The sequence below is a fragment of the Culex quinquefasciatus genome, chromosome 3 (assembly GCF_015732765.1).
Source record: "Culex quinquefasciatus strain JHB chromosome 3, VPISU_Cqui_1.0_pri_paternal, whole genome shotgun sequence".
Lineage (NCBI taxonomy): Eukaryota > Metazoa > Arthropoda > Insecta > Diptera > Culicidae > Culex > Culex quinquefasciatus.
The window spans coordinates 106,698,363-106,724,874 of NC_051863.1; the positions used below are offsets into that span (position 1 = coordinate 106,698,363).

The 26,512-nt window shown below is 39.2% G+C and overlaps 1 protein-coding gene and 1 long non-coding RNA gene across 4 annotated transcripts in view; both read right to left on the reverse strand.

Moving 5' to 3' along the window:
- Positions 1-590: 590 nt before the first annotated feature.
- LOC6030833 (myotubularin-related protein 8) overlaps positions 591-26,512 on the reverse strand; it is a 32,567-nt gene continuing 6,645 nt past the window's right edge. Inside the window, exons 1-10 of one of the 3 annotated variants that reach the window (XM_001841624.2) lie at positions 23,490-24,116; positions 18,492-18,608; positions 4,611-5,192; positions 4,303-4,435; positions 4,123-4,219; positions 2,727-2,862; positions 2,160-2,663; positions 1,791-1,979; positions 1,592-1,732; positions 591-1,493 (exon numbers count right to left, since the gene is read on the reverse strand). In XM_001841624.2, the coding sequence (XP_001841676.2) occupies positions 1,356-1,493; positions 1,592-1,732; positions 1,791-1,979; positions 2,160-2,663; positions 2,727-2,862; positions 4,123-4,219; positions 4,303-4,435; positions 4,611-5,192; positions 18,492-18,608; positions 23,490-23,702 (2,250 nt within the window). In that variant the 5' untranslated portion in view covers positions 23,703-24,116 and the 3' untranslated portion in view covers positions 591-1,355. Of the gene's footprint in view, positions 1,497-1,591; positions 1,733-1,790; positions 1,980-2,159; positions 2,664-2,726; positions 2,863-4,122; positions 4,220-4,302; positions 4,436-4,610; positions 5,193-18,491; positions 18,609-23,489; positions 24,117-26,512 lie in introns of those variants that run through there. The other 2 variants (XM_038260056.1, XM_038260057.1) reach the window with 2 other exon arrangements.
- On the reverse strand, positions 12,126-13,068 carry LOC119768812. The gene is made up of 2 exons (XR_005278235.1): positions 12,647-13,068; positions 12,126-12,589 (listed from the first exon to the last, which is right to left on the reverse strand). It is a non-coding gene; the product is annotated as an uncharacterized LOC119768812 (long non-coding RNA).

Consider the following 26,512-nt stretch of genomic DNA (forward strand, 5'->3'; position numbering starts at 1 on the left):
GGTAGCTGTCTGACATATGGCGTCGCGGTGTTCATCAAGCTTTCATAGCATGCTAAGGAAAATTTGATGCTTTTTGAGGGAAAACCGTTGATTCCGGAGACATCGGATTGTTTGCCGATGCGCCAGGTCTTGGGACAACGAATCCATATGCTCTCTTCGGGAAAAGTGTTCTCCAGACCATTACCCATTGGCCTGACCATACCAGAAGTTGGCGCGTGATTTTCCCAGACCTGTAGGAGCGTTTGAACAAAAAGTTCCAATTTCCCATAGTAATTCCCATGTAAACTTTAACCCTGATGCGCGCAGCCAGTTTACAACCAAATGAGCTGATATTTGGCATGAAAGTCCCTATGGGCATGCCCTACAAGGGGAACCGTACTAAAACTTGATCCGAGAACTTTTTGAAAAACGTAATCAACCTTGTATTTATATTCGTACATCAAACGTGTAACACCAGCAAATAGCCGTGGAATTGTCGCTCGGATGTTGCGTACTTTGAACTGCTGTAGAGAAGGCAGAAATCGGGAAGAAAAACTTTATTTATAAGTAGAAGTAGCATTTCTTTCAATGGTTAAGGAAAAGATGTTATGTTCCAGATATAATACTTTCTTTTATTTTCAATACAATGGATTTTCATGATTTCAGTTTAAAACATTTTTCAGTATTAGCAACAAATTTTACATATTTTTGCACAAAGTTTATAACTTTTAATTCTTGGCGCTACCACTCCAAAATATACTACCAACACCGCGTGTACCGTGCCATTGTGCATGATTTGTTAATGTTTTCATTTAAAAGATGTGCTGAGGAATAAGTATAGTGAAACGGTGTCGCCTTTTTGCGTGCTCGGCGTAGCATATTTTGACCAGCTGGGGCGCCCTTTAGAGATGACTAATTTATACATTTATTTCTTTTTTTTTTGCGTCATATGACTTGGGTTTATCCACAATACAAAAGCGCCAACACACATGCGCATTCGTGCTTTTGAATAGTTGTTTATGTCTCTTTTTTTCTGTTTTTAGCAAAAAGCTGAAATTCAAAGTAGTATCACATTCACAAATATAGTAACATAAGCTATGTGTAAAACAGCCTTCAACTGGATGTCTTTCCTATTTGCTAACCTATTTAACAAAATTCTTCTTGGCTGATATTTCTAAAAATTAAAGCTATTTGGGGAGAGAACTCAATCGTGATGTGTAAATGTGTATATTGTTGTGTAAGTGTAAAACAGTTTGTAACAACTTAAAACCTAGCCATGCCGGTCCCGGTGGGCCAACCGAAAGGAATTCACATCTAGTAGGTACACAATAAAATAAGGAAGGAAGGAAATGCTACATTCAAACCCTGATCACGGCTTACGGACTAACTTGCTGCACCTCGCGGAAACAGTTCCGGCAGACGGGCACCGGGTTGCCACTTTCATGGCCGGGCAGGGCGGCGGTTTTGTCGATGCACCGGCTGCAAAACACCTCGCCGCACTTCCAACAGTGGTTCTGCTTTAGTGGGGAAACACACACACGTACGTTAGCCATTAATGTGCATTGCGCGGCGGGGCTTTGGGGCTTGGGCACGAGCACGCAACACTACCTACCTTCTTGGTGATCTGATCGAACGGAATCGAGCAGGATGGGCAGTTGGGCACGCTGCGCAGTGGCTTCCAGTCGATCGCGACCGAGTTGATCTCGTCCGTTACCGCGGCCACGTCCACGTTATTCTCGTTGTACTCGGTGGTCTGCGGGGAGAAATACGTTCAAGCTTGACGAAATTAACTCACAAATTGACATTCTTACAGCAAGGTTGGAAAAGGAAAAGTTGGAAGTCTTTAACGGGTGATCGTCGTCCGCGCAGGATAGCTCGCTCAGTCTCTTGTCGTAGTTGTACCGGTTGTCGTTAACCTCGATGCCACGATTATCCACGTACTTGTTACCCTGGAGCCGTTTCGCCGACTTGGAGATCATGTTCTTGAAGCTGTTGATGCGCTGTGGGATTGAATAGTCGTTAAAACACGATTTCTTGAACAGCCATGCGTTTCCATTCAAACGATTTCACTCATAGTATGCCATGGAGACGCATGGTGTTTCAAAAGTAAGCATGGCACACAATCAAATCTTGCATGCAAGTCAAATATCGGCTCACATCCTCCCAACAAAACCACTCACCCTCGTAAGAAGCTGCACGTGGTCATCCAGCGACGTCGAGTGGTCCTTACTGGCAATCAACAAATCGTCTAGCGGTTCTCGCGGATGAATTCCACTCTCGAACCGGCTGTACATTCCGCGCCAAAACTTGATGCACTGCGGCGCCAAATTCGGCCGAATTGTTTCGTCCATTTCCGGGCGGTACAGCGGGTTAATGTACTCGTTCAAGTGGTTCGACATGAAGCCCCACAGCGAAAACGTCTTCTCCGCCAGCCGCAGATCCAGCCGGTCCTTCTCGCAGTTTCCAACGAACGTACCAAACTGGCACGACATCACGTGATCATGCAGGATCAGCAGGAATCGCTCGTTAAACTCGAACGCATCGTTCCGCTGCTGCATCAACTGCCAGGTGCAGTCCAGCAGCTGGGTAAACACCGGCGAGACCTCCTTCGGGTCGTTCTGGATGTGACCGCAGCGGTCGCTAAACTTGTGCCCAAAGGCGAGCCAGTCCTTTTCGATGAGAGCCTGAAACACACGAAAAACCTTAGGATCGTTTAAATTTTCAGTTTCATCGATTAAGTACGCTACCTGAAATCCTTTGATGGTGCGGTAGTACGGATCCAGCATCAGAGCGGCCAGAGAGCAAACTTGAGCGGTTCGATCCCACCCATCCGAGCAGTGCACGACAACGGAAATGCCCTTGTCCACGGCGTTGGCGATGAAGCTGGGAGATAGAAGGGAGAGAAGTTGCATTTGAATTCAATTGTTGGGGAATCAATCAATTGAACAACAGTTATCGACGGAAACAGATCCGTAATTACATATACAATTTTTCAAACAATATTAAGTAAAGGTAAACAGCAGTTCCATATCAAAAGCTAATCAAATAAAAAATAAAGTGCTTCGATTTGGCTCAATTGAAGTTGAGGTCCTTTGGCCGAAATAATTAAACCTGTATTTTTTTGTTCGGTCATTAGTCATTAGACGACGTAGGTGTGTTAGGGCGGTTAAAAAAACCATTTTAATTGATTTTAGCTCTCGTTAATGCAAATTAAAAGTGATTATTTGGACATTCAAGGCAAAATAGTAAAGAACTCAAAAAATCTAGCCTTACGTTTGAAAAAAATTAAAAAAAAATCCCAAAAAATTCAAATTTTTTCACTAAAACTGCGATAATTTTGAAAAACATTTTTGGGTACCGAAAGTACCCTCTTCCAATTACAAAAAAAAAATTACCCAAAAAGTATACGTCATCGTTGAAATTTTTAAGTTATCGCAGTTTTAGTGAAACAGTTGAATTTTTCCACTGAATCGCAGTTTTATTTTCAAAAAATCTTCTCTCGGAATTATGCAAATGAACACCTCCCATTTTTGAGTATGTTACGTAAATTTCTCCAAGGAATCCGATAAAAATATTTTCAGACATAGCCTTTTGGTCCAGAAACTGTCAAAAGTTCCATACGACCTTTTCAAATGGTAGGCTTGATTTGTGAGTCTTGAAACTATCTTTCTTCGAAATCCCAACTAATCACCTTTCATTTGCATCCAAGACAGCTAAAATCGGGTGTACTCCATTTGGCATAACGGGCTTTCGAGAAGGACGTTTGGCATAATTGGTCCAAGGATTTATCACAAAATCAAGTATCTGTGCCATTCCAATAGATGTATTTCATTTCATTTTTTAAATATTTCGCAATAAAGCTTTTTAATGCAATTTTTCATTTTCAATTTCATTTAATTTAAAAAAGAAAAATCTCCTAATATCTGTTTCTACAATGACCAAACATTAACCTATTAGTAAAACTACGGAAACAAGCAAATTGCTTCCAATGCGCATTATCTTGAAGTTCAAAAGTTAATTAAAATTTATGCATCCGACAACCATCAAGCACTCACCCTCCCATTCCCAAGCCATCATATTCCATCAAATTCAATCAACTTATACACAAACACACACACTTTCGCTCTAATGCTAATGCCTTACCTGGAGGTATCCAGTATCGACCGAATGTGCTTGAGCCAGCCGGAAGACTCGAGCGCGCCCAGGAAGCTATTCATCGTGGGTGATTTTTGCTCGCAGCCTGCACGGAAAGAAACAACAACAACGGACAAAAGTGCCATCAGAGAATGAGTTGGTTGGAAACCGCCGTCACCACACACTTACACTCAATCACCTTCTGCAGGCTGGTCCGCATCGTGTGGATGTTTTCGATGCCAAGAAACTGGAACTTGATGTTCTCGTAGTTTGCCTCGTTTTCGTAGCCTTTGCCGGCGGCCCGGTTGGCCATCGCGTTAATCTGAAAGGGGGGAAATGGGGCGATTATAGGTTGTTTGGGGACCTCTGACAGGGTTGCATGCTGCTGATGCCAATCTACAAAACATGTGCTGCAGGAAATTGACGACATGGGAAGATGGGAAGAGGTGGCTGGGTGGAATTTTAAAACTATACAAGTGGACACGACAACAACTTACCCTTGGTCTGGTGTCGACGACGTACATAAATCCACAGTTGGAATTGGTTCGCCGGATGGCCTCGAGCATTTGTTCGTCCTCAAGACAGCGGGCGCTAAATCCAGACAGGGGCTGGCTGCACCGGCAAATGGACGCCCGGTTCGAGTGCAAGTAGGTCAACACCGGCAGGCGCCCCTTGGACCGGAAGCGGGAACTCCCCAGCAGCATTGCGGTGCTAGCCTCCACCGGCACGTACAACTGCTGCGAATACGTGTCACACAGCTCGTAGTTCTGGTTCAGCACACACGGTGCCCACTGGTCGTTCGGGGCGCGCATCCGCCGGAACTCATTCTCCAGCTTAAAGTAATCCCAGCCAGCCGACTTGGGCAGATCCTTCGTTGCCGTCGTGTACTGGAAGCAGTAGAGATTCTTGATGTTGACCGGCTGGTACAGCTTCATCAGCGTCGTGTACACGTCATGGCACTCACGTTCCTTCGGAATGACGAACGTGATCGAGAGGAATGTTTTGCACCGAATCAGCAGCGGCGATCCGGTCGTGCTGAGGGGGAGCTTCTCCACGCCAGCAATGTGCATGTACAGGACCTGCAAAATGCACAGAGAAGAGAACACAATTTGATTAGCACCATCAGTTGGTATTCCATTCCGTGAAAACTAGGTTAAGGGGCGGGCGAAATATTTTGATATTGCTGCCCGAGTTGGAAACTCAAGAGCATGGCGATGGTGATTCGTCGAATAAATGAAAGATGAAATGTATTATCAGAGTTTTAGAAGGGTTCTTTACAAGTTGAACTCTCTTTATCTTCTGAAATGTATTTTTTATAGAGGTTCCCCTTTGAAATATGCTGGCTTAAAAACTCAAGATTAGTTTTACTAAACTGAGGACGAAGAAATACTGAGTAAATGAACTCATCGTTTCTTGGTTAAATATTAATTTTAAAGAATTTTCTTATATTCTGAACACTACTAAACAGCACTTTGTCGTGGTTGTGCTATTCCGTCGCATGTGCATTTTGGGTCAAATGAATACTTTGATCCACAACATCCAATGCGTCACAATTTAACATTCACAGAACGTCTAGCTAAACAAAACGAATTTGTTTATATTTTGTGCTCAAATCTCGTCTCGAAAAATGCCACCGGGACCGTCTGGGATCGAACCCAAGCCGACTGCGTGAGTGGCAACCACGCTTACCCCTACACCACGGATCCCACCTTTAAGATACTCTTCGTTATTTTCCTACTCATTTGGATTCAGTTTGAAAAAATCTGAAGAAATTTCCGTTATCTCAAAAAACTCCATGATATTTCAAGATCAAACAGAGTAAGAGACGATTTAAGCTCAAAATTTTGCCAGGCACAAAGCAAACTTTGTAACTTTGTAAGCGTTTTTCTCTGAATACCGAGTTGATTTACGGGTGCCCCGAAATCTCGAGATGGGATGGACCAAATTGGCTGAAATTTTGGGTGAAGACTCGCAAGACATATCCTATGTGCACGACGAAGCCCGATTTTAGAATTTCGTGTTTAAAAAAAATACAAAATTATTTTTTCTTTTTTATCAAATGAAACCAAATTGAAAATCGGTCTTATTCATGCACACGGGACCAGTTTATCGAGTCTTCACCAACATTTTGAGCCGATTTGGTCAAAACAGTGTTGAGATATAGTGGCACCGGTTCTTTAAAACTGCTATCTTCAATTAGCTATATATCACAAATAGTACTACCAAATGTCTTCAAATTTGTTTTGTTAATTGATGAAAATGTATTTTTTAATGCCCTGTCTCAGTATGTTAGGTAATCAAAAGACGAGTCCAAAACATAGAAGATCTGGCAACCCTGTCTCAAGTTATGACAACTTAAGAGACAACTTAAACGACTTACATTACAAAGGGGATTCAATCGAATTATTTGGCTCTTTTCAAATGTAAATCGTGAATATTTTTTTGCTTATTAACATGATATCTCCTCACAGCGGGGCAGCACGAATTTTTTCATTTTTGAACATGCGAAAAAAATGACGGTTTGGAATTTTTTTGTCAAAGTCCCTTATGTAAAATTGGAAGCTTGATTTCTTGATTTGACGTACTCAGAATGCGAAAAAAAAAACATATTTTTCATTGGTAAAAATACAGAAAAAGTTTCAAAAATTCTGCCATTTGTTACTTAACTATAAAAAAAATTGACACATGTCATTTTATGGGAAATTTAATGTTCTTTTCGAATCTCTATAACGGTGTGTTTTTCCCGATAAAAAATTCGGCATGTCTGATAATCGGCATGGTTACGGCTTCTGCCTCACAAGCAAATCCCGGTCGGTATCGACTCAGAAACAAATGTCTGTGGGGATGTGTGTAGACATGATTTATTTTCCACACTTATTTCCTTATTTGATTCATTTTGAGGTCCCATAAGAACCTATTAAAATTTATTCTGTTTAGTAAAGTATTTAAAAAGTTATGCTAAGAAAAAGATTTTTTTTATTTACAAAAAAGGATGATTTTTTTGCATAACCTCAAAAGGCCGGGTCTTTTTGTTTACGTGCGAGAGTTGCGCCAGATGCGAAACGCCCGGTTGCCACATAGCTTCAAATGAGAGTCTGCATGTTTTCTGGAAAAACCTGTATCAGGTATATATTTTTTCATAAACTTATTTTCATTATTACTTTGTAAATGTGAGGAAGGCACCAACCACCTAATGGTGGATTAAGAAACGTTTTTTCATTTAAAACAACTGCGCTGTGAGTTGGTGGAGAATCGCCCAATATTCTAATCGAGAAATTCATCCAATTTCGCATTAAATTTCATTTTCTTACGCATGAGCTGAAGTTTAAAAAAAAGGTTTCATCCTACAAAATAAAATAAAAAGCCTCCATTACATTTCAAAACAGCCACCGGAACATACCGGTGGCTTTACCGACCCAAGATTAAAGCATAATTCGCCTTGTACTCCAACATCCAAGCTCAGAAGATAACCATCTGAAGTAATTCAGGCAAGTATGCAGATTTGAAGGAGAATAAAAGAACAAACCTCCGTGCTTTTGGAATGCCAAGCGCTTGCCAACAAGCGAAGCTGAAAAAGGGTTGAACCACAAAATTGTCCAAAATACAACTCTGGCAAGTCCCCACAGCATCGTAACGAAAGTATGCGGCGGCCGGGGTTTATCTACTTAATCGACGCCGGCAAAGATATGCCGCAGATATGCGTCCCGGAACTCTCGTTCGGCGGTGCGTGGGCGGCAAAGAAAATTGTAATAATGGTGAGCGTCTGGCACATGTAAGTCCAAATATAGACGGGATTTACTTTCGGGCGCTTGAAGTTCTCCGTGTACGGCATGCTCCAGCAGCGATCCAGAAGTCATGAGTTCGAATCCAGTGTTATCATGTAATATTCAAAAGAGAACGAAACTTTTCTTCTCAGAGAAAATATCATTACCGATTCTTTATCACTCCCCAAACAGAAAATTCATTGCGGAAACCCAGCCAAAGTGTCAGCACATTTTCATTCCGGTTTTTCGTTTGTTTGTTTGTTTGTATGCTGTGCTTATTTACACATGTGCTTTTGGAGCGTCGCAATTGCATCAATTATTCATCTTTTATTTGGTTTCTCTGCGCTGGATAAACTCAGGGTGGCAGTAACCTTTCTAATCGTACTGGGAAATCCATTTACTGTCGGCCCAGAGGAATGGATAGTATAACCTTGCACGGAAAATGGAGCTTTTCCCATGCAAAACCACTTTAAATGCGGTGTATGGCTACAACAATTGATCGAAAATCAGGATCAGGGATTATATGCCAGTCTAATGGGAAGGGTAGGAATATGATCAGTCAAACTACAATGATTGCTTGGAAATCTGAAAAAAATATCCATGTCAAAAAAATTCTTGATTTATTCGAATCTTATTTTTATTCCTTTAAAAAACGATACACTCTCGTTATTTCTAAACATAACTTAATACAAAAAAAACAATAATGCTCGGATCGGGCTAAATTTGTTCCTAAGGGTTCCCTGGCCGAAATAATTAGACCCGTGTTTTTCTGTTTTGCCATTAGGGTCACCTACGCCTGAAAAATGATCATTTTTGCCAAATACGGCATTTTAAAGTTTCATACGCCCTTTTAATATGTTAGGCTAGATTTTTGAAACATCTTCCCATTATTCTTTGAAAGGCCAACTTATCACCTTACATTTGCGTATAAGAAAATTGAAATCGGTTGAAATGGCGAGGAGTTATGATTTTTCGAAAAAAGTGGTTTTTGCGAAAATAGACGAAAATGGCCATTTTTCAGACCAACCTAACACGGCGTAGGTCACCCTAATGGCCAAACAAAAAAAAAAGGGTCTGATTATTTCGGCCAGAAAAATTTTCAGCCCGATCCGAGCACTTTTGTTTTTTTCCATGCTGTTTTCGTGGGGTGTCCTGCCCGTGTGGGTCAATCGGACCGCGCACTGGACTCACAATCCAGAGGTCACTGGTTTGAATCCCGCGGCGGGCGCTCTAAAAATTCTTTGTGTAAATATGGGTATCCGGCGCCGTCGCTCCGTGCCGTACTCAAACACTTAGGAGCCCAGGGCGGCGAAGTCCTTGTAGTTAAAAGGAAGCCACTAGTGGTTGGTACTAGCAATGGTGGCCGACAGCTATAAAGTCAACTTCGTTTTTTTATCGTGAGGAATTGCTGTATAACAGCGGACTCGGTTCTAATCAGGTCCCACCACCAAAAAGGACCTAATAGCAATTTATGAGTTGAATTTATTATTTATTAATTTTTTTTTATGAAGGTTCTGCCGAGCTGGATAAATACGATGAGTGAATCCTTAAACAATTATTTTCAGGAAAATAGTTGTACTTCATGGCAAATACAAATTTCATTCAAAGGAATCCTAGAAGTTTTAATCTTGTCATACTGTTTTGACACACCCTTATAATGCTGTAAATGCGACAGCTGACCAAAAGGATTTCAGATAAGAACACGTTTGACACACGTGCATGCCTGACTCCCGTAAACATTTGTAATCACTGTAACTCGGGAATCCAGCAACCAAATTCAACCAAACATTGGAACAATGCACAGAATGATCAGCCAAACAAAACGTGTTTGTTATTGTTTACATTGCGTGCTCTATTTTTTGGAACTATGTAGTTGTATTATTTTAGTAGTTTTAAATGTAATAATCCACTTTAGTATTGCAACTAACAGACAGGGATCCAAAAAATCATTTAAAAACCCAGCGAGATCAAGCCAAAATTCTCACTGGGTACACAGAAAAAAAAATTCCGGTAAATTTACATCATTTATGATGTACCAAAAGTGCACGTCATTAATGATGCTAATTTACATTAATTTCATTGGAAATTTACGTTTCATCCGACGTAAATGTGCCTAAGAAATTTTTTTCGCAATCCTGTAAATTTCCGATGAAAATAACGTAAATTTACCCAAACGAAATTTTTTTTTGCCTCGCTGAATCTAGATCCGATGTAATTTTCAGACGCTTTTGTAGATCGTTGCTTTGGATAGCATACTTTTGGATTGCTTTTTTGAACAAAATTGAGCATTATACAAACATGTTTTAATACTCAAGAACGTTCACCAAACAATTCGCAAAAGTATAACTCTCAACTATCAATACAAAAAGTGTTTGAAAATAGAATCGAAATCTAGATTCAACGGGGCAAAATTGAATTCACAAAAGCAATTTTTGTAGTGGAAATTAAATCTCATCTGGTGATTTTTGCAATACGGAATGTACTTACCCAATGATGCATTTGGGTTGTTTGTGCTGCAGAGTCTCCGTTGACCCGCGAAATTCTCAGACTGGGGCTGCACATGACCTAAAAGAAAAGATTAAACTCTTTAGCATAATCCTTTGAAGGCTTAACATTTAGAGAATATACTTACGATGACAGGGAAAACATCGTCTGAGGTACCGGCGGATCCCTCTAGCATCTGGGTGTACCTTGATGGCCTTCAGGACCTCCTCGTCGACGTTCTTCTGGTCGGCCTTGCGCTGCTCCGACGGCACGTTCCTTTTGAAGATGTCCTTCTCAATGTGGCTGGTTTTCTTGCATGCCCGACGAAAGTGGCCGTCGATGATGTGCTTCGGGATATTGACTTTGCGCAGATCGACGCGAGTCTTGGTCGCAATGACGTAGTTCTGCGAGACACGACGAACCAGACAGCTGTTCAGGGCAAAGGACCGGTCATCAGCAGCAGATCCGACTTCAGGGCCATCCGCAGAACGACGCGCTTTCAGGATTACACTTTAGCCTCCTGCTTCATCTAGCGGATGTTGCATTTGTGGTTCCGGAAGCAACAGTTACCGGACCGTATTTTTTAAACCTCTATTTAAAACACCTAAATCAACTCCACAATCCTCCAACACGAGCGGTTCCACGTCCCTATATTTGAACATGTGCACCGACCCCGCCGCCACATTAATCGTCTCATGGTCCGCACTAATCGAAAACTTCGCTTCGTTCTCCTTCGCCCGCACAAACACGTGGCTGTCAAGGTTTGGCACCACCTTGCGGAAGGTCTCATCGTCCTGGAAGCTTCGCGGCATGTGCCGCACCGCCATCTGACTCTTGTAGAAATCCGTCGCAAACTGAAGCTCCCCCGCCGACAGCCGCTTCTCCGTACCGTATCCGCTCCACCTCCATCCGGTGCGCAATGTACAGCATTTCGTTCTTATTCGTACTTGCCAGATTTTCCTCTATTTAAACCAACTGACTCAGCACCATGTCCACGATCGGTTCCTCGTACGGCAAGATTTGCACGGCTAACTTTTCGTTCATCCAGGCGTGCTGAAGTGCGTCCAGAACCTGCTTGGAAGTCATCTGGATCTCATCGCCGTACGACTGATTGTCCTCCTCCTCCTGGGGTGCGGCGTCGGTGCCGACCTCCTCCGACTGGTCCATCTCGGTCAGGAAGCGGTCGTCCTCAGCGCTCAAGCCGTAGCGGGACATTTTGAACACTAAATTTAAGAAAACAGGCACCTCAAAATAAAGTGGCAGCAAACTGTTTATGTGATGGCAAACAGTCTCTACACCTAACGAAAAGTCATGATTTGCTGAGTCCAACAACTCACTTTTTCATACGATTTTTCAGTTTAACTCATATAACCATTTTTATGGTTCTAGACCTGAACTCAAGAAATCGTATGAAAAGTGGGATATTGAACTCAGACAATCATGATTTTTGGTTAGGGTGTAGCCAAACCTTGTTATCCAAGACACCAACCATAGCACTGAGGTACACGTTTTTTTAAGAATACCGAACAAAACAAGAGTTTAGTTTGGTTTCATGACCAACCTCTGTATATTTAACGTGTATTGTTTTTTTGTGCAGATTTTCTACGAATTCTCTTGCAGCGTGCAAAATTTGTTTGTTTTCGGTGTTTTTGCTGTCATCCCGTTGGTTTATCTTTTCCATTCCCTGCCAGAGCAGTTTTTTTTCTGTAAAACAATATATTTTTTAGTTTAAACTTTAGTTTTAAAAATGATTTGTGTTCTTACCGTGAAGTTCTTGAAAGTTTCTCGCGTTGTTTCAGTTGGTGAAGAACCAGTACGACCAACACTGAAGAACTAAGATTCCGCTACACCGATAACTAAAGCTGGCGAGACCGAGTTTCAGGTTGTAGGGTTCGATCGTTGACCGGACCGAGCCCGGAAGCTTGTTCAAAGCATCGATCTTTGTCCTAACCTACGAGTGACCCTCGCTGTCTGGAAAATCCAGACCAAATACGAACTGTACCAAGATAGATCCACCAGAAGTTTGACAAGGACTCCTTGTTTGCCCAGCTCGTCTTCGAACTGCTGTCCGGCCTGACCGCCTCCAGCTGGGTAAAGAACATCTTTAGAAAGGTGAACATATACAAGGTAATTCTGAAGAACAACTACCCGTCGTCCCCCCAGCTCCAGGCATCTTCCCGTTTGGAAACCAATTTCCGCTGCTGACGCTAGAGGCCCTGCCTAAAAATCTATCCCATAGTCTTAATCTCAACTAAACTTTTGTATGTGGTAGAACATCAATTTACCTGTTTTGATGCTGATTCTTGTTGTTTACACCGGCATCTTCCGCACTCAATCACTTTCAACATCTCCACCGCCAAGCCATGCCAAAGACGACCCCAAATGATCTTAAAACGTAAACAAACAAGTTCCCTTTGACTTCCGCCTTCCGGCATAAAATGTTGTGACCTTTCCTTCACCATGCACCAGCGGAATCAGCTACAAACAGTTTAAAAGCTTCAGTTTCATGCGCACAAAACAATCATAACATTGCACTGATTTGTTTTTGCCATCCGCTTGAGCTGTCATTCCATAATAAGGTAGCAATTTCAATTTAAATGTTGTTTGAGTTTACATTTACAACATTTTACATCAAAAATACATTTACATGCTTTTCATACTTTCAGATTTGGCCAATGTCAACAAAATTGAGATCCTTTACATGGGATTTAAAGGTTACATTCAATTTCGATTTACATTTACCCTTTTTAAAAGCAATACAACGATTTACAACGATTTTCAAATTTACATTAAGCATGTTTACATTGAAAACATCCGTTCAGTGTCCTGTAAAATCACACTTTTTTTTCTGTGTATTGTTACTCTAATAGGAAAAAAGCAAAGCAATCCTGGACTTCTGACTATTTTCGCGAGCTTGGTAGTTCGCGGGATAATTTTCTTCATGGCGCGGATTTTGTTAGCTAGATATACCTATCGCTGTTTTAATATTTTTTGGGATTACATATATTTTTTCCTAGCGTCTAAAAAAAAGCAATCCACTTTAATGACCTTCGGGTCTTTTGTGGTCTCTTTTGCTATAGTTTCTGCTCAATTCTAGGCGTCCGAAGGTTATGTGTGGTGAGTCACTCAAAACCTCTTTTCCATTAGGAAAAGTGTACCTAATTATTCCTCTTATCTGATCCTTTTCCATTCCTCAATATCTTTTTCTGTTGTGATACCTCATAAGGGTTTGGTGAACTTCTTCCAAAAACAATGCCTATCTCATCACCAAGCGAAACCATTCCGTGTCATTCAACCAAACGCTCCCAAAAGCTTTTCCTTCTCAAGGGGATGAGAAGGTAATGTTTTGTTTATTTTTCCTAGGCCTCATTCCTCCGCCAGGCGGCGAGCCACTTCACCGATAATGACCGCCGCAGACTGACAGCCCTGACACAGCCATGATGGATTGGTCTGGCGCATCATCCCGGCTATCCAATCCGGAGTCCGGAATCAGAGGTCGGCGGTGGGTTACTGTTTATCCTGTGTATAAAAAATATTTTGCCTTCGGCTGCACAACGGCGTGCTCAAGTGGTGAAAAGATTTCCTCTCTCGCTTTTAGCAAAAGTCTGCAAATGACCAGGCATCCACACCAGAGGCCAGGCAGGCATCAGATGTTTTCAATTAGGCCTGATTCATATCAGCGTACCGCAATTTGTTCAATGGTCTCGGATCTTGAATGAGAGTTTGGTGGTGGAGGAAAGGACGAGAATCCTGGTAGTTTCTCATACTCAACGATAATGTGCCACTAAAGACGTTAAATATTCATTATTTGTTTTGCTTTGCTAATTTTCTTTTGAGCTGGGGTTCCTAGCTTCGAGAAAGCTTTAACCGACAGAAGCTTGTTTTGACCTGTTCGTTGGGTATAATCTCATGGAATTAGCGAAACCAACCATGGATATTAATTATTTATTCAGGACATTTAGTCAGTTTTGTTATTAATCACATGTAACCAAGTTGATAAATGTATGGCAAAAGCTCCGCACACAACACGAGGGTTGAAAATAATATTAGTCAGTTGATAAACAACACAAAACAGCACGTAAAAACACTTTATGGCTTCTTTCACATCTGAATACTGAATGAAGAAAAGAATCGGAAGAAACATGGATGAAAGGGGAGACACTTGTTGTACCACTTGAGCAATTCTCTGCGAAATCGGCCGATTTCAACCCTTTTTATTTTTTGTATTGTTTGATTTGGCTCAAACTTTGTGGAGGCCTTCCCTTTAACCAAAGAGGCCATTTTGTGTTTTTTGGTTCACCATACAGTTATGGCAGTTGTCCATTAGGGTGTTTCATCCAAACAAAAAGTTCTCAGAATCAGGCAAACCGAGGTTCCCCTAGTAGAGGATACCCATAGGGACTCTCATGCTAAATATCAGCCCTTTTGGTTGAGAATTGACCTGTCCCCAGCGGTTTAAAGTTTACATGGAAATTACTATGGAATTTTTGTGCTTTTCGTTCAATCGTTCCTACAGGTCTGGGGTTAACATGGATTCACTCGACATAAAGACAGGTGTGTAGGGGATGGTCCAATGAACAAATTCCAGAAGGAATTAGGGTTGTCCATTCTGTCCCCAAGGTGCGCATTGGATCGACGTCCGGGGTCTCCAGAATCAACGATTCACCCTTCAAATGTACGCATTGTCCCTAGTATGCTATGACGGCTAGCTGAAAATTACGACGCCCCATGTCAACACGTGGCAGAGTATTAACTCAAATTTTGGCTCAGAAACATACTTTAAAGTAATAAAATTATAATTTTTGATGTTCCTGTAACAATTTGCACGATTCCAAATAACGTTACATGATGATTTTGTAATAATAATGCAATCGATGCTTCCCCACAGACGTGCATCCGCTCTAACTCCTCTTTTAGAAGAACTTGTTTGGCATTTGGCGTAGATGATTCCCAGCATGTTGTGCCAGTGTTTAGAGCACACTTATTACGCTAATCTTTAAGGCTCCCGAAGACCCTGAGAGTCTATATAATAAACCAAGTGAGATATAGGTTAAGAACCGTTAGGTGCACTCAAAGAGCTTTTAAGACGTTCTTCTTAAGAGCCTATGAGAACAGTCACATGAAAATATACCTGAAGTCGGTTTTCCCAATGAACCAATGTTTTCTGCACATTATTCATGCTAAAAACAAGACGTTTTTAACTGGCAACAAGCATAACATTACTTTAAACTTAAATGCCAACCAGAACAAATTGAGTGCCGTTAAGAAGAGCTCTTAGTGCCGATGCATTTCTGCTTCCCCACGTGTTCACCGTCTGACATGGGGCGTCGTAATTTTCTGCTAGCCGTCATAGCATACTAAGGACAAGGCGTACATTTGAAGGGTGAATCGTTGATTCTGGAGACCCTGGACGTCGATCCAATGCGCACCTTGGGGACAGAATGGACAACCCTAATTCCTTCTGGAATGTGTTCATTGGACCATCCCCTACACACCTGTCTTTATGCCGAGTGAATCCATGTTGTCCCCAGACCTGTAGGAACGATTGAACGAAAAGCACAAAAATCCCATAGTAATTTCCATGTAAACTTTAAACCGCTGGGGACAGGCCAATTCTCAACCAAAAGGGCTGATATTTAGCATGAGAGTCTCTATGGGTATCCTCTACTAGGGGAACCTCGGTTTGCCTGATTCTGAGAACTTTTTTGTTTGGATGAAACACCCTATTGTCCATACAAACAAAATGGTACGAAAATCTGTAACATTTGAAGCAATGTTCTTATCACGTTGGTGGCTTTGAAGTTATAGGTATTGTTGAGGATTTTTAAGAAAAAATAGGTACACGGAAAAAATGCCGATTTTTTAAATATAACTTTTTTACAGAACCTAAATTTTACGAAATCCATATTTTTTTATTTTTGATTTTTTTGATATGTTTTACGGAACAAAAACTCGCAACTTTTGATCAATAGAGAAGTATGGTAAAAATTTTTGCCGGAGAGTTATAAATTTTTCAAAAAAAGGGATTTTTGAAAAAAAAAAATCAACTTTATACAAAAAAAAAATGTGGACTTCATTTTTTGAAAAATTAAATTTGCAATCGAAAAGTAAGTAGTTAAGATATGCCACTGAAAGTTTGATTTCAGTTAAATATTTGCATTTTTTCGATTTTCAAAAATAGTGACCATGAATGACCACCGCCAAAATTTTTTTTTTGAAAAGTTCAGAAAATTGCTAGAAAATTGTCTAAGAGACAATGAAGATTAGACCTCTGGTTGGTGAAATACAGCGGATTAAAGAAAAAGAAACGGGAAAATTGAAGTTTTCTAAGTTTTACCCAAACAACCCTTCATTTTCTAATGTAGATATCTCAGGAACTAATAGTCCGATTTTCAATGTTACAAAATGAAACATTCGTGAAATTTTCCGATATTTTCAAAAACAATATTTTGAAAGTTTCTGAATCAAGACTAACATTTCAAAGGGGAGCAATTTTCTGAGATTTTGGTCATTCGATTTTTTTTTGTATTTTTTAATCCGGCTGAAACTTTTTTGGTGCCTTCGGTATGCCCAAAGAAGCCATGGAAAATTATATGAACGAACTAATGATGCAATAGTTCGTTTATATAATTTTCCATACAAATTTGGCAGCTGTCCGTACAAAAATGACATGTGAAAATTCAAAAATCTGTATCTTTTGAAGGAATGTTTTGATCGATTTGGTATCTTCGGCAATGTTGTAGGTATGGATATGGACTACACTGAAAAAAAAAAAATGATACACGGAAAACATTTTTTGGTGATATTTAATTTCACTTTTTGTCACTAAAACTTGATTTGCAAAAAAAAACACTACAGTAGTTGTTCGGTAACTGGGCTGAAAACGTAGCCCAGTCACCGAATGTCACTCGTTAACTGGGCTGAACAAAAAATAACGAGGGGTCCCCGATGCATAATATTTTCCAGATGAAATATAAAAATAAAAGTTACTCAAATTAATTTACAATGCTTTTTTTCATATTTCTTTAATTGTAACTTGAAATTAAACAAAAGTTTGAAAAAAGTTTTTTTATTTATCGAATATGAATTTTGCATCCATTAACCCCTTGGTCATTTTGCTTTGTTTTGGTTTTTTGACGTTTGTCTGTTTTTTAACTGGACTACGGCCCAGTTATCGAGCGCCCAGTTAAAAAGCAGCCCAGTTTAACAACGCCCAGTTACCGAACAACTACTGCATTTTTATTTTTTTTATTTTTTGATATGTTTTAGCGGACATAAAAAACCAACTTTTCAGAAATTTCCAGAATGGACAAAAAATCTTTGACCGAGTTATGATTTTTGAATCAATACAGATTTTTCAAGAAATCGAAATATTGGTCGAACATTTTTTTCAACTTCATTTTTAGATGTAAAATGGAATTTGCAATCAAAAAGTACTTTAGTGAAATTTTGGTAAAGTGCACGGTTTTCAAGTTATAGCCATTTTTAGGTAACTTTTTCGAAAATAGTCGCAGTTTTTCATTTTTTTTTAAATTGGTGCCCATGCTTGCCACCTTTGAAAAACATATTTTTGAAATGCTGGGAAAATTCTCTATATTTTGCTTTATTGAACTTTGTTGATACGTCCCTTTGCCATGCAAAGGTTAAAAAACAGGCAAATTGATGTTTTCTTAGTCTCATTTTCTCTTTCTCATGGCATGCATTGTTATTTTCCTTTGCGAATGGAGATTTGAAGCTTTGAAGGGAATTTATCATTAATTTGTTTATACTTGCTGGACACACCGTCTTTTCTATATGAAAATCTATAAGGAAAATTTACACTCACAGACATTTGCTCATTTTCCCCTATGCTTCCTCAGTAAGAAAGACAGAAAGTTTGCAATGGAAATAAAAAAAATGCTCTCTTTATTAAGCAATGTCAATAAATTCAAAATTCAGAATTTGATTAGGTTGTGGAAATGGCAATTCAGAAGAGCCGTACCCGGTTACGTTCCAATTAAAATCATAACAAGCCGGTTCATCAAGTTGAGATTCGGTCGATGAAAATACACTTCATTTTTTCCTTCTTGAAAATATCCAAAAAACCCAGGCCCTTCCCCCAACTCACTAGAACCCATTTCCTGTACTCACCCATGTCTCCTTGTTGGCGTCCGGATCGACGAATATGAGGTGCGTTGCCGTAAGGTACAGTACCCCAACCGTTGGATTTTTGCTGTTGTATCTGTCTATCATCCGCACATTTTCAATCTGGAAAAAATGAGAACCGAAAAAAAACACACATAGACGTGTCAGATGAAACGAAATCAACTCTTTTTGTAGGGTGGTCTGGTCGTATGTTTGCTATTTTTAATCAAAATTCAGAATTATACTGAGCAGCTCGACGCCGACGAAGACGACGAGATTCATAAAACAGATATGAAATCGACGTCATAAAAAACACACGTGAATTTCGATAAAGGTTGTTCTTTTCCCTAAAAGGATGTGGGCGCCTTGGCAAAAGTTTATGTCCGATCGAGGAATTAATTAGCAAAAATGTTCTTCTTGGGAAAGGGAAAAGCCGTGACGTTTTACTTCATCACCTTAAGGTAAGCTTTTTAATTATTCAAAGCTCGACCTCAGACACAGACACCGTGAAAACGGTATTCATTTTTTAGTAGCGAAGAAGCTTTTTCCTGGACCCTAATTAGAGCCTCACTTCTTGGAGTTTGAGTGGGCAACGACGCTCTAATGAGCTTGTTGAAAGGGATAAAAGAATAAATTTACTACGAAAGCATGGGTCAAAATGGATTACAATTATGGTAATGAAGGGTCGTAGAAAAGCGAAAAAGACATATAAAATGGATCGTATTCGTTGTAAATCATATCGTTCCATGAAGCGTGATGTTTCCTAGAATGATATCAGATGATATGATTTATGAAACAGACATTTGAAATTCCCGTTTAATGCTAGGAAGCATATATATTGCTATAGAGGGACAACCAGGAACGTCATGATAAAGCTGCTAAACAAAGTGAATAAAAAAAGTTTTCTTTAAAAATTATTTATTAGGATCACCTTTGAACCGTGTACCCAAATATTACCAAATAACTACCGTGCTTTAAAGCCCACATGATTTGTTGCTGTTGGTTATTGTCGATAGAAAGGACGAGGATGCCCGTATCAGTATCAGGCCACGATAAAAATTCCTTTCAAAGCGATAGAATTTCAATTTAACGTCTGGCTGGAATCTGAACATCGTCACCCATCGAGTGAAAATAGCTGAACTTTAAAGAAAAAAAAGTGTCGAGAGAAAAAAGTATTTAGATCACCGTCATCACCAGTACCATTAAACTACGTTAGCCTTTTGTTGTTTCTCCAATCGTTTCGTTAGTGGGGATGATTTTGGGTATGGGGTGAGATTAGAGCGTCAATTTCCCGTCCGGGAAAAATATCCGGAATTCCGGATTTCCGGAAAAAACATTTCCGTTTCCCGGGAAATTTGTAAATTTCAGGAATTCCCGAATACAAGCAGAAGTATACATTTTCCTACCTTTTGGCACCAATGTTTTGAAATTATACAAAAATAATAGTTGGAGAGCCTGATTTGATTTTATTTATTTCCATCTACTGTTCATATTGAACTAATCAGCTTGTCTGTAAATTTTATGTCAAGGTTTAATTTAGATAATATTTATTTCTGAAGCATTCACCACTAGGAATATTGTTTGCTTATTTGTTGGACAACAAAACTTACGCTGTTATGGAATGAATATAAACTATATTATTTATGACAACTTTTTTTAATGGTTTTTTTTTAATAATATCATTTGAAAAAAAGATATTTACATCTTCCGCCCACGATCAACATTGAGATTTGCTTGACTTTTTTTACCTTGAACAAGTTGGATGGAAATTGAACTGATATAATTAAATTTTTGAAAAAGGTTTGTGTGAGTAGAATTTGTTTCTAAGTATTCGAGAAATTACAGATTGAAGTTATACATTTATGAAGCACGTGAGCTACCAAGGGCGTAAGAGGGTTATATATGAAAAAATTTCGTTGAATTTCAAAAAATTTAAATAATCAAAATTATTTTAATCTAATTAATTTATTAGGCTGAATACCACATACCTAAAATCATATCATAAAACCATGATTAACCATTAAATAACAACTTCCTATCATATGTAATTTACCCAAAGAATACAACTATATTTCAAAAACTCGCTTCAAATATTTGAAAATTTTGAGTTGTGATGTAATGAAATAGTGTTTCAAGTTAAAAAGCGCTAGAAATTCGATTTTAAGGTAAATTCAATGATTATCTATTTATTCCCAAGTTGATTTTTTGGGTTTTTATTTTATTTTAATTTTAAGGTCGCTGAGACAAATTTAAAAGCAACTTTATGGTTGTGGAGTATAGATTTTCACTGTCCAAACACTTTGATTTAAAAAATCCTTCTTAACAAAAATACCAATAATGTTTTTTTTTTTTCATTTGGAACGATTTGAAAGACGACATAAAAATTAGAAAGTTTATATATTTTCTCAAAGTTGCATGATTTTTTATAAGCAGTCAAGCCATTCATTGATCCTCACACTCATTTTGACCATTAAAGTTGCTGTTCTATACAATTTCGTTGCAAAAGAATAATAAGAAACAGGATTAGAATAATTTTCGCTAAATTTAAAATTTCCCGGGAATTCCCGGGATTTCCCGGGAAATTTGTTAAAAATTTCCCGTTTCCCGGAAATTTTGTAACCCCGGGAAATTGGACGCTCTAGGTGAGATCAAAGTGTTTTGCCTTCCCTCACATTACTGACGAATGACTGTAAAATCACTCAAAAATGATCTTCCTTATTTGACCTCCTAGACCCACTTTCACGTATACATACATCTCATTCGATTCGTCTTAGGGTCCCATTAGCCCGCATTGAAAATTATACAGTTTAGTAAAGTGTTTCAAAAGTTATGCTAAAAAAAAGATTTTGACTAAAATCTGGAAAATTGTAAAGAAAACCCGCCACGTTATACATTTTTAGAAAGGTATTTAAAAGACCTTTCTAATGAGTCCAAAACATTGAGGATCAGACAACGCTATCAAAAATTTTAAGTACTTAAGTGTTATTTATACACTTTTCAGAAGCCGGATCTCAGCTATTTTGATGAAAACGTTGTCCGAATCTGTCATGCGACCCATCGTTGGATGGGTAATCAAAAGACCTTTACAACGCGTCCAAAAGATGAAAAATCTGAAAATCCTTTCAAAAGTTATGAGCACTTTAGGCAAAACAATGTAAAAGGGCTCCGGTCAGTTGATGTTTACATTTGGAACGAGCAGGATAGACTCATTGTTTATACTTCGGCCCTAATACAATGTTTTGCTAGAATTAAGTGAAGTGAAGCCGAATCTGACACAGTTAAAAATTTATGGTAAAATTATATATAAAAAAAGGTGTAAATCTTTATGTCTAATCTAATCTAATCTAATCAAATCTAACACAAACGCAGCCAGTCCGATGATAGCATGCTGGAAAGTCTTGTGATTAGGTTACGCCCCAAGCACTTTTCTTGTCATTATTAATAATTGCAGTACATCCGAGAACATCCGAGAATGTATTGCAAAAATTAAAGCGGCCAGCCCTACTACGTTGTGTTAACCGCAAAGAGGATTCTAAGAACGGATCACATTTCACAGAATCTACAGGATGGACCCGGGGGCAGAATGGGCTACCCTTGGTTTTGGGCTTTATAATGGATCTAGACCAACTGTAAGGCAAGGGTCTTATAAAGGACGTCAAATAGCATCACCATACCGAAAACAACGTTTGAATTAATTGTATTTTTCGAATTATGAACAAAAATGTAAATTTATTGACAAAACCACGCAAATGTTGTTTATTTCGAGGTTCTTAATTAAGCTTTCTCGAAAGTTAGATTGGTTGAAAATGTGTAGAATATTACCAGGAGCTATTACAAACAACGGAACCTTCAAATCATTTAGAGGCTTGGTGGTGGTAGTGTTAAATAAAAATCATCTTGGGGGCAGAATGGGCCACCCTTATCCTGCCTTGTAAAAACAATCAAAAGTTACAAATTTTGGATAATTTGGATAATTTCACTTCTGGTAGCTTAACAAATCACGTTTAAGGCAACATTAGTTGATTTTTTTAGTTGTTTTGATGCTTATTTGTAAAAAAAGTGTTTTATTTCAACATAATAACACTGTTTTCAAAAATGTTTGTTTTGGTAAGTGGCTATTTTTATAAAAGTGGTCTAACTTCATGGAAACTATGTTAGAAAGGTCCCTTAACTCATTTATTATCTCCCTTCAACGTTTTATTGGAAGAAATGGCTTGTTTTCTAAGGAGGCCCATTCTGCCCGCACCCTGGAAAAGTAGTCGAAAAACCTTTTTTTTGCATAAAAATAGTTTTAAGCTGAAAATTTGCATCAATCAAGTATACAACATCAATTGAAGAGAACATCCCGAAGCATAAGCCTACGACACTGAATTCATAAATTTGTATGTTTTTCTATGACTTTTGGCGCATTTTACTTAAGCGGGCCATTCAAAAAACAAGTGATAGGATAGGCCCCGAAAATGCTCAAGAAGTTGTTTTCAATAGTGCTTTAAAAATGGATTTGTTAAAAACAGGAGTAAATTTGACAGTCAATGTGTTTCTTACAAAATTTAGCTAGAAAGTGTATACATTGAAGTGATTTGTTCAAATTCACCATTAGAAAGTTTACTTTGAATATTTGATTTAAAAAAAACCTAATTAAATGTTTGATTAACTAAATTTGAGCCAATGCTAATATTTTTGGAAATGTATGTCTTCTCCTCTCCTTCAAAGTTGGTTGCCAAGCTTTTGTTGGCAAACGACATTTTTGCATTTGAAAAGCATCACTTTGTATGGCATAATATTAAACTTTCGTTTACGAGCTTTATCTTGTATTTTATTTGCAACTTCCATGAACACATCTTCCCCATCTCTTTTATAGGTCAAAGATCCCCTGTAGAGGGCCCACTGAACCAACCACTAAGTAGATTAAAAAAAAGTTTCCCTCTCCCGTAAACACTGTAGTTGTGGCGAATTCCAATCACGCACTTTAAATTAGCATCAACACCACCTGGAAAGTTGTACCTTCTTCAGCACGTTGAGCCCCCTGAACTCGATGGGTTGGGGCGGCGACGGGCTGGGAAAGTTTTCCTCCACCCAGGAGACCACTTTGTCGGAGACGAACGGTGGCACGGGAACGCCCCACAGCAGCTTCGGATCCTCCTCGAACTCCGGGGTCACGAGATCAAAGTTCTGCTTGAAGCTGGAACTCGCCGACGGGGACAGTGGCTCGGCCATCACACTTGAGTTTGGAGGAGGGTTTTCCCGGGTGATTTACAGCAACCCGCAACGGTGCACCATTTTATCGCTCCAACGACCAGCACCACCACTGCCAGGACACAACACAATCCCACCCGAAGCACCGGAAGTGAGTGAAGGTCGTCGCCGTAGTCTGTGCGGAAAATCGATTCCAACGTGGTGGCGTAAACAGTCCGTACTACACGCTGAATACGCAATCTCTTTCCCAACTGAAACTCGACTGCAAGGTGCAAAACACTTTACGATGATTTTCGCTCCCGTTTGGCAAAATTCATCATTCGCAAGCAACTTCTCAGCGAGAGAACAACACAAACACTCGCACACGTGGCATCAAAACCGGAGACACACGCGGAACATTGACCGACCTTCGCGCCGTGGGTGGAAAACTCAAACTGACGCAAGCAAGCTGGTGGAGGCCCCAAATCGAATCAGTTGAGTTGTCTCTGCTGTGGTGAGAAGAAAAGTTAATTTTCTCTGGTTGGAGCGTGGTTTTTCCCTTTTTCTGATCGCGCGCGCCTTTTTTCTCTCTCTCGTTTCGGGACTTTATGAGGTGGAAAATAGTCAAAAATGAGAGAGAATACAAACATCATCAGTGTGGGTGGGAAAGCTCTCTCGGGTTTGTGTGTGTGTGTGCGCGTCCATTTGTCACCACACGATGAAAGCTTTGTTTATTTGCTTTGCTCATCCGTGGGGGTTTACTCTTGAACCATGAGTACTAAGAATCTTGGTTCAGAGAATATTATGGGAGTAACAATGCAAAAGGGTTATTCTTAATTTTAAGGATACATTTTACTGAAAGGGTAGGAAAATTTGATGATATTTTTACTATGAAGCTTGAAAAATAAACAGTTTTTGACGTTATTATGGTTACTAGCGCCCTTTCCCAAAGAAATAGCTGAAATATTCAAATGTTGACATCATTTGAAACTAAAAATTATACATTTCACGATTATTATATTTTATACAGTTCAAACTGAACCAATAAATTATGAATTTTTAACAATACAAAAAATTACAATTATTCGGTGACGCCCTGAAAACTTGCCTCACAGTAAACATTTGTCCAATAGCGTGATCCGTTTTTCAAAAGTTTTACGAATCGATCTGAACATTTGGTGGTCGATTTTAGGGTATTTTAACCATTAGTGGCCACCCTAGTAGCGCCGACGAACATTTTTCACAAGTTTTCAATATTTTAAATACCTACTATTTCACCTTTTGTACAGAACTTTTTTTGAAAAGATCTTATAAACATATGAAACACAATTGCTTGTAAGACCTTCTGAAAAAACCTTTTCTTTCATCAATAAATTGCTTTTATGCAGAAAAAAGGCATTTGAAAATAAAGTTTTTTTTGGCATGTTATGGACCTACTTTTCCTATATTGGACCCGGGTCCATAATCCGATTGTGGAACGAGGTCCACAATAGGAAAACTTTCATTTTTATATCAAATTTAACCGATATTTGATGTTTTGAATGATGATAATGAATGAATGAATGATAAAAATATTGCTCAAATACAAAAAAAAATATTAATCGTTGTAGGTTAAATTAATAGGAGTAGGGGTAGGCTTTAGGGAAAGTTATGATTTTCGTTGTCCTATATTGGACCCCGTTTATTTTACTCGAGATTGAACAGTTCCTGGTGTCATTTCACAAATTTTCCTTAAGTTTACATTATTTCAACATACTGAAGTAAATAAACAGTCATAAAAGTCGGGGGTCGTTAAAGTGGATTGCTTTGCTTTTTTTTTAAACTAAGTCTAATTACAAAGAATCTTGTGTGCTAGGGTGGGTACGGATTTTGAAAAGTTTTCAGATCAAGTTCTGGTGTGGTTCCCCTTGTAGGGCATACCTATAGAGACTCTCACGCCAAATTTCAGCTCATTTGGTTGAAAACTGGCTTGTCTCAAGCGGGTTCAAGTTTACATGGAAATTACTATGGGAAATTTAAAATTTTCGTTCATTCGCTCCTACAGGCCTGGGGAAATCATGTAGAAACTTTAAGGATGGCCAGAAATGAGCGGAATCGTCTGGAGAACAACTTTTCGTTAGATACCAGGTCGATTCGTTCAACCCCCATCGAGCTCAACGGCAATACATCCGGGGTTTTCGGAACAATGGTTTTCCCCAGAAAAGCATCAAATTTTCCTTAGCATGCTATGAATGATTGATGAACACCAGCACTTGATCTGAGAACTTTTCAAAATCCGTACCCACCCTAGTGCACATGTTAGTGGGAGGGATCAAAACACCTTCAGAGGGTCTACTTTAGGAAAAAAAATCTATAAAAAATGTCGAGTTTTCGTTTTTCAATCAAAGTATGTGTCTTTGGGGAGTCAAAACATAGCCTTGTGAATCTTAATGTGAAATCCACATTTGCCCATTTACATTATTATGCTTGATACACACTCAAACCTCGATGGTTTGACACCAACTGTTGTGAAACGAACGGGGTCACTTTTAAGTTTGACACCCCTTTTAAACGGCGTTCACACACACTACCAAACGTTTGTTTTGATAGTGTGTGTGAGCGCCGTGTTAAAAGTGACAGTTCGTTATTTTTTCGTTTGACTTTGACCAACCAACGGGGTACCGTCATCTGGGGCGAATCGGGACTACAGACTGAATAGGGACAGCAGTTTTAGTCTGAGTCTGTTCTATCCGAAACCAACCAGAAAATTAAAATTTTGTGCTCTGACATGGTTAAAACTGCTGTCCCAATTCGCCCTATGTGTCCCAATTCGCCCTAGTTGACGGTACAAACTAAAAAAGTGTCAAACGAAA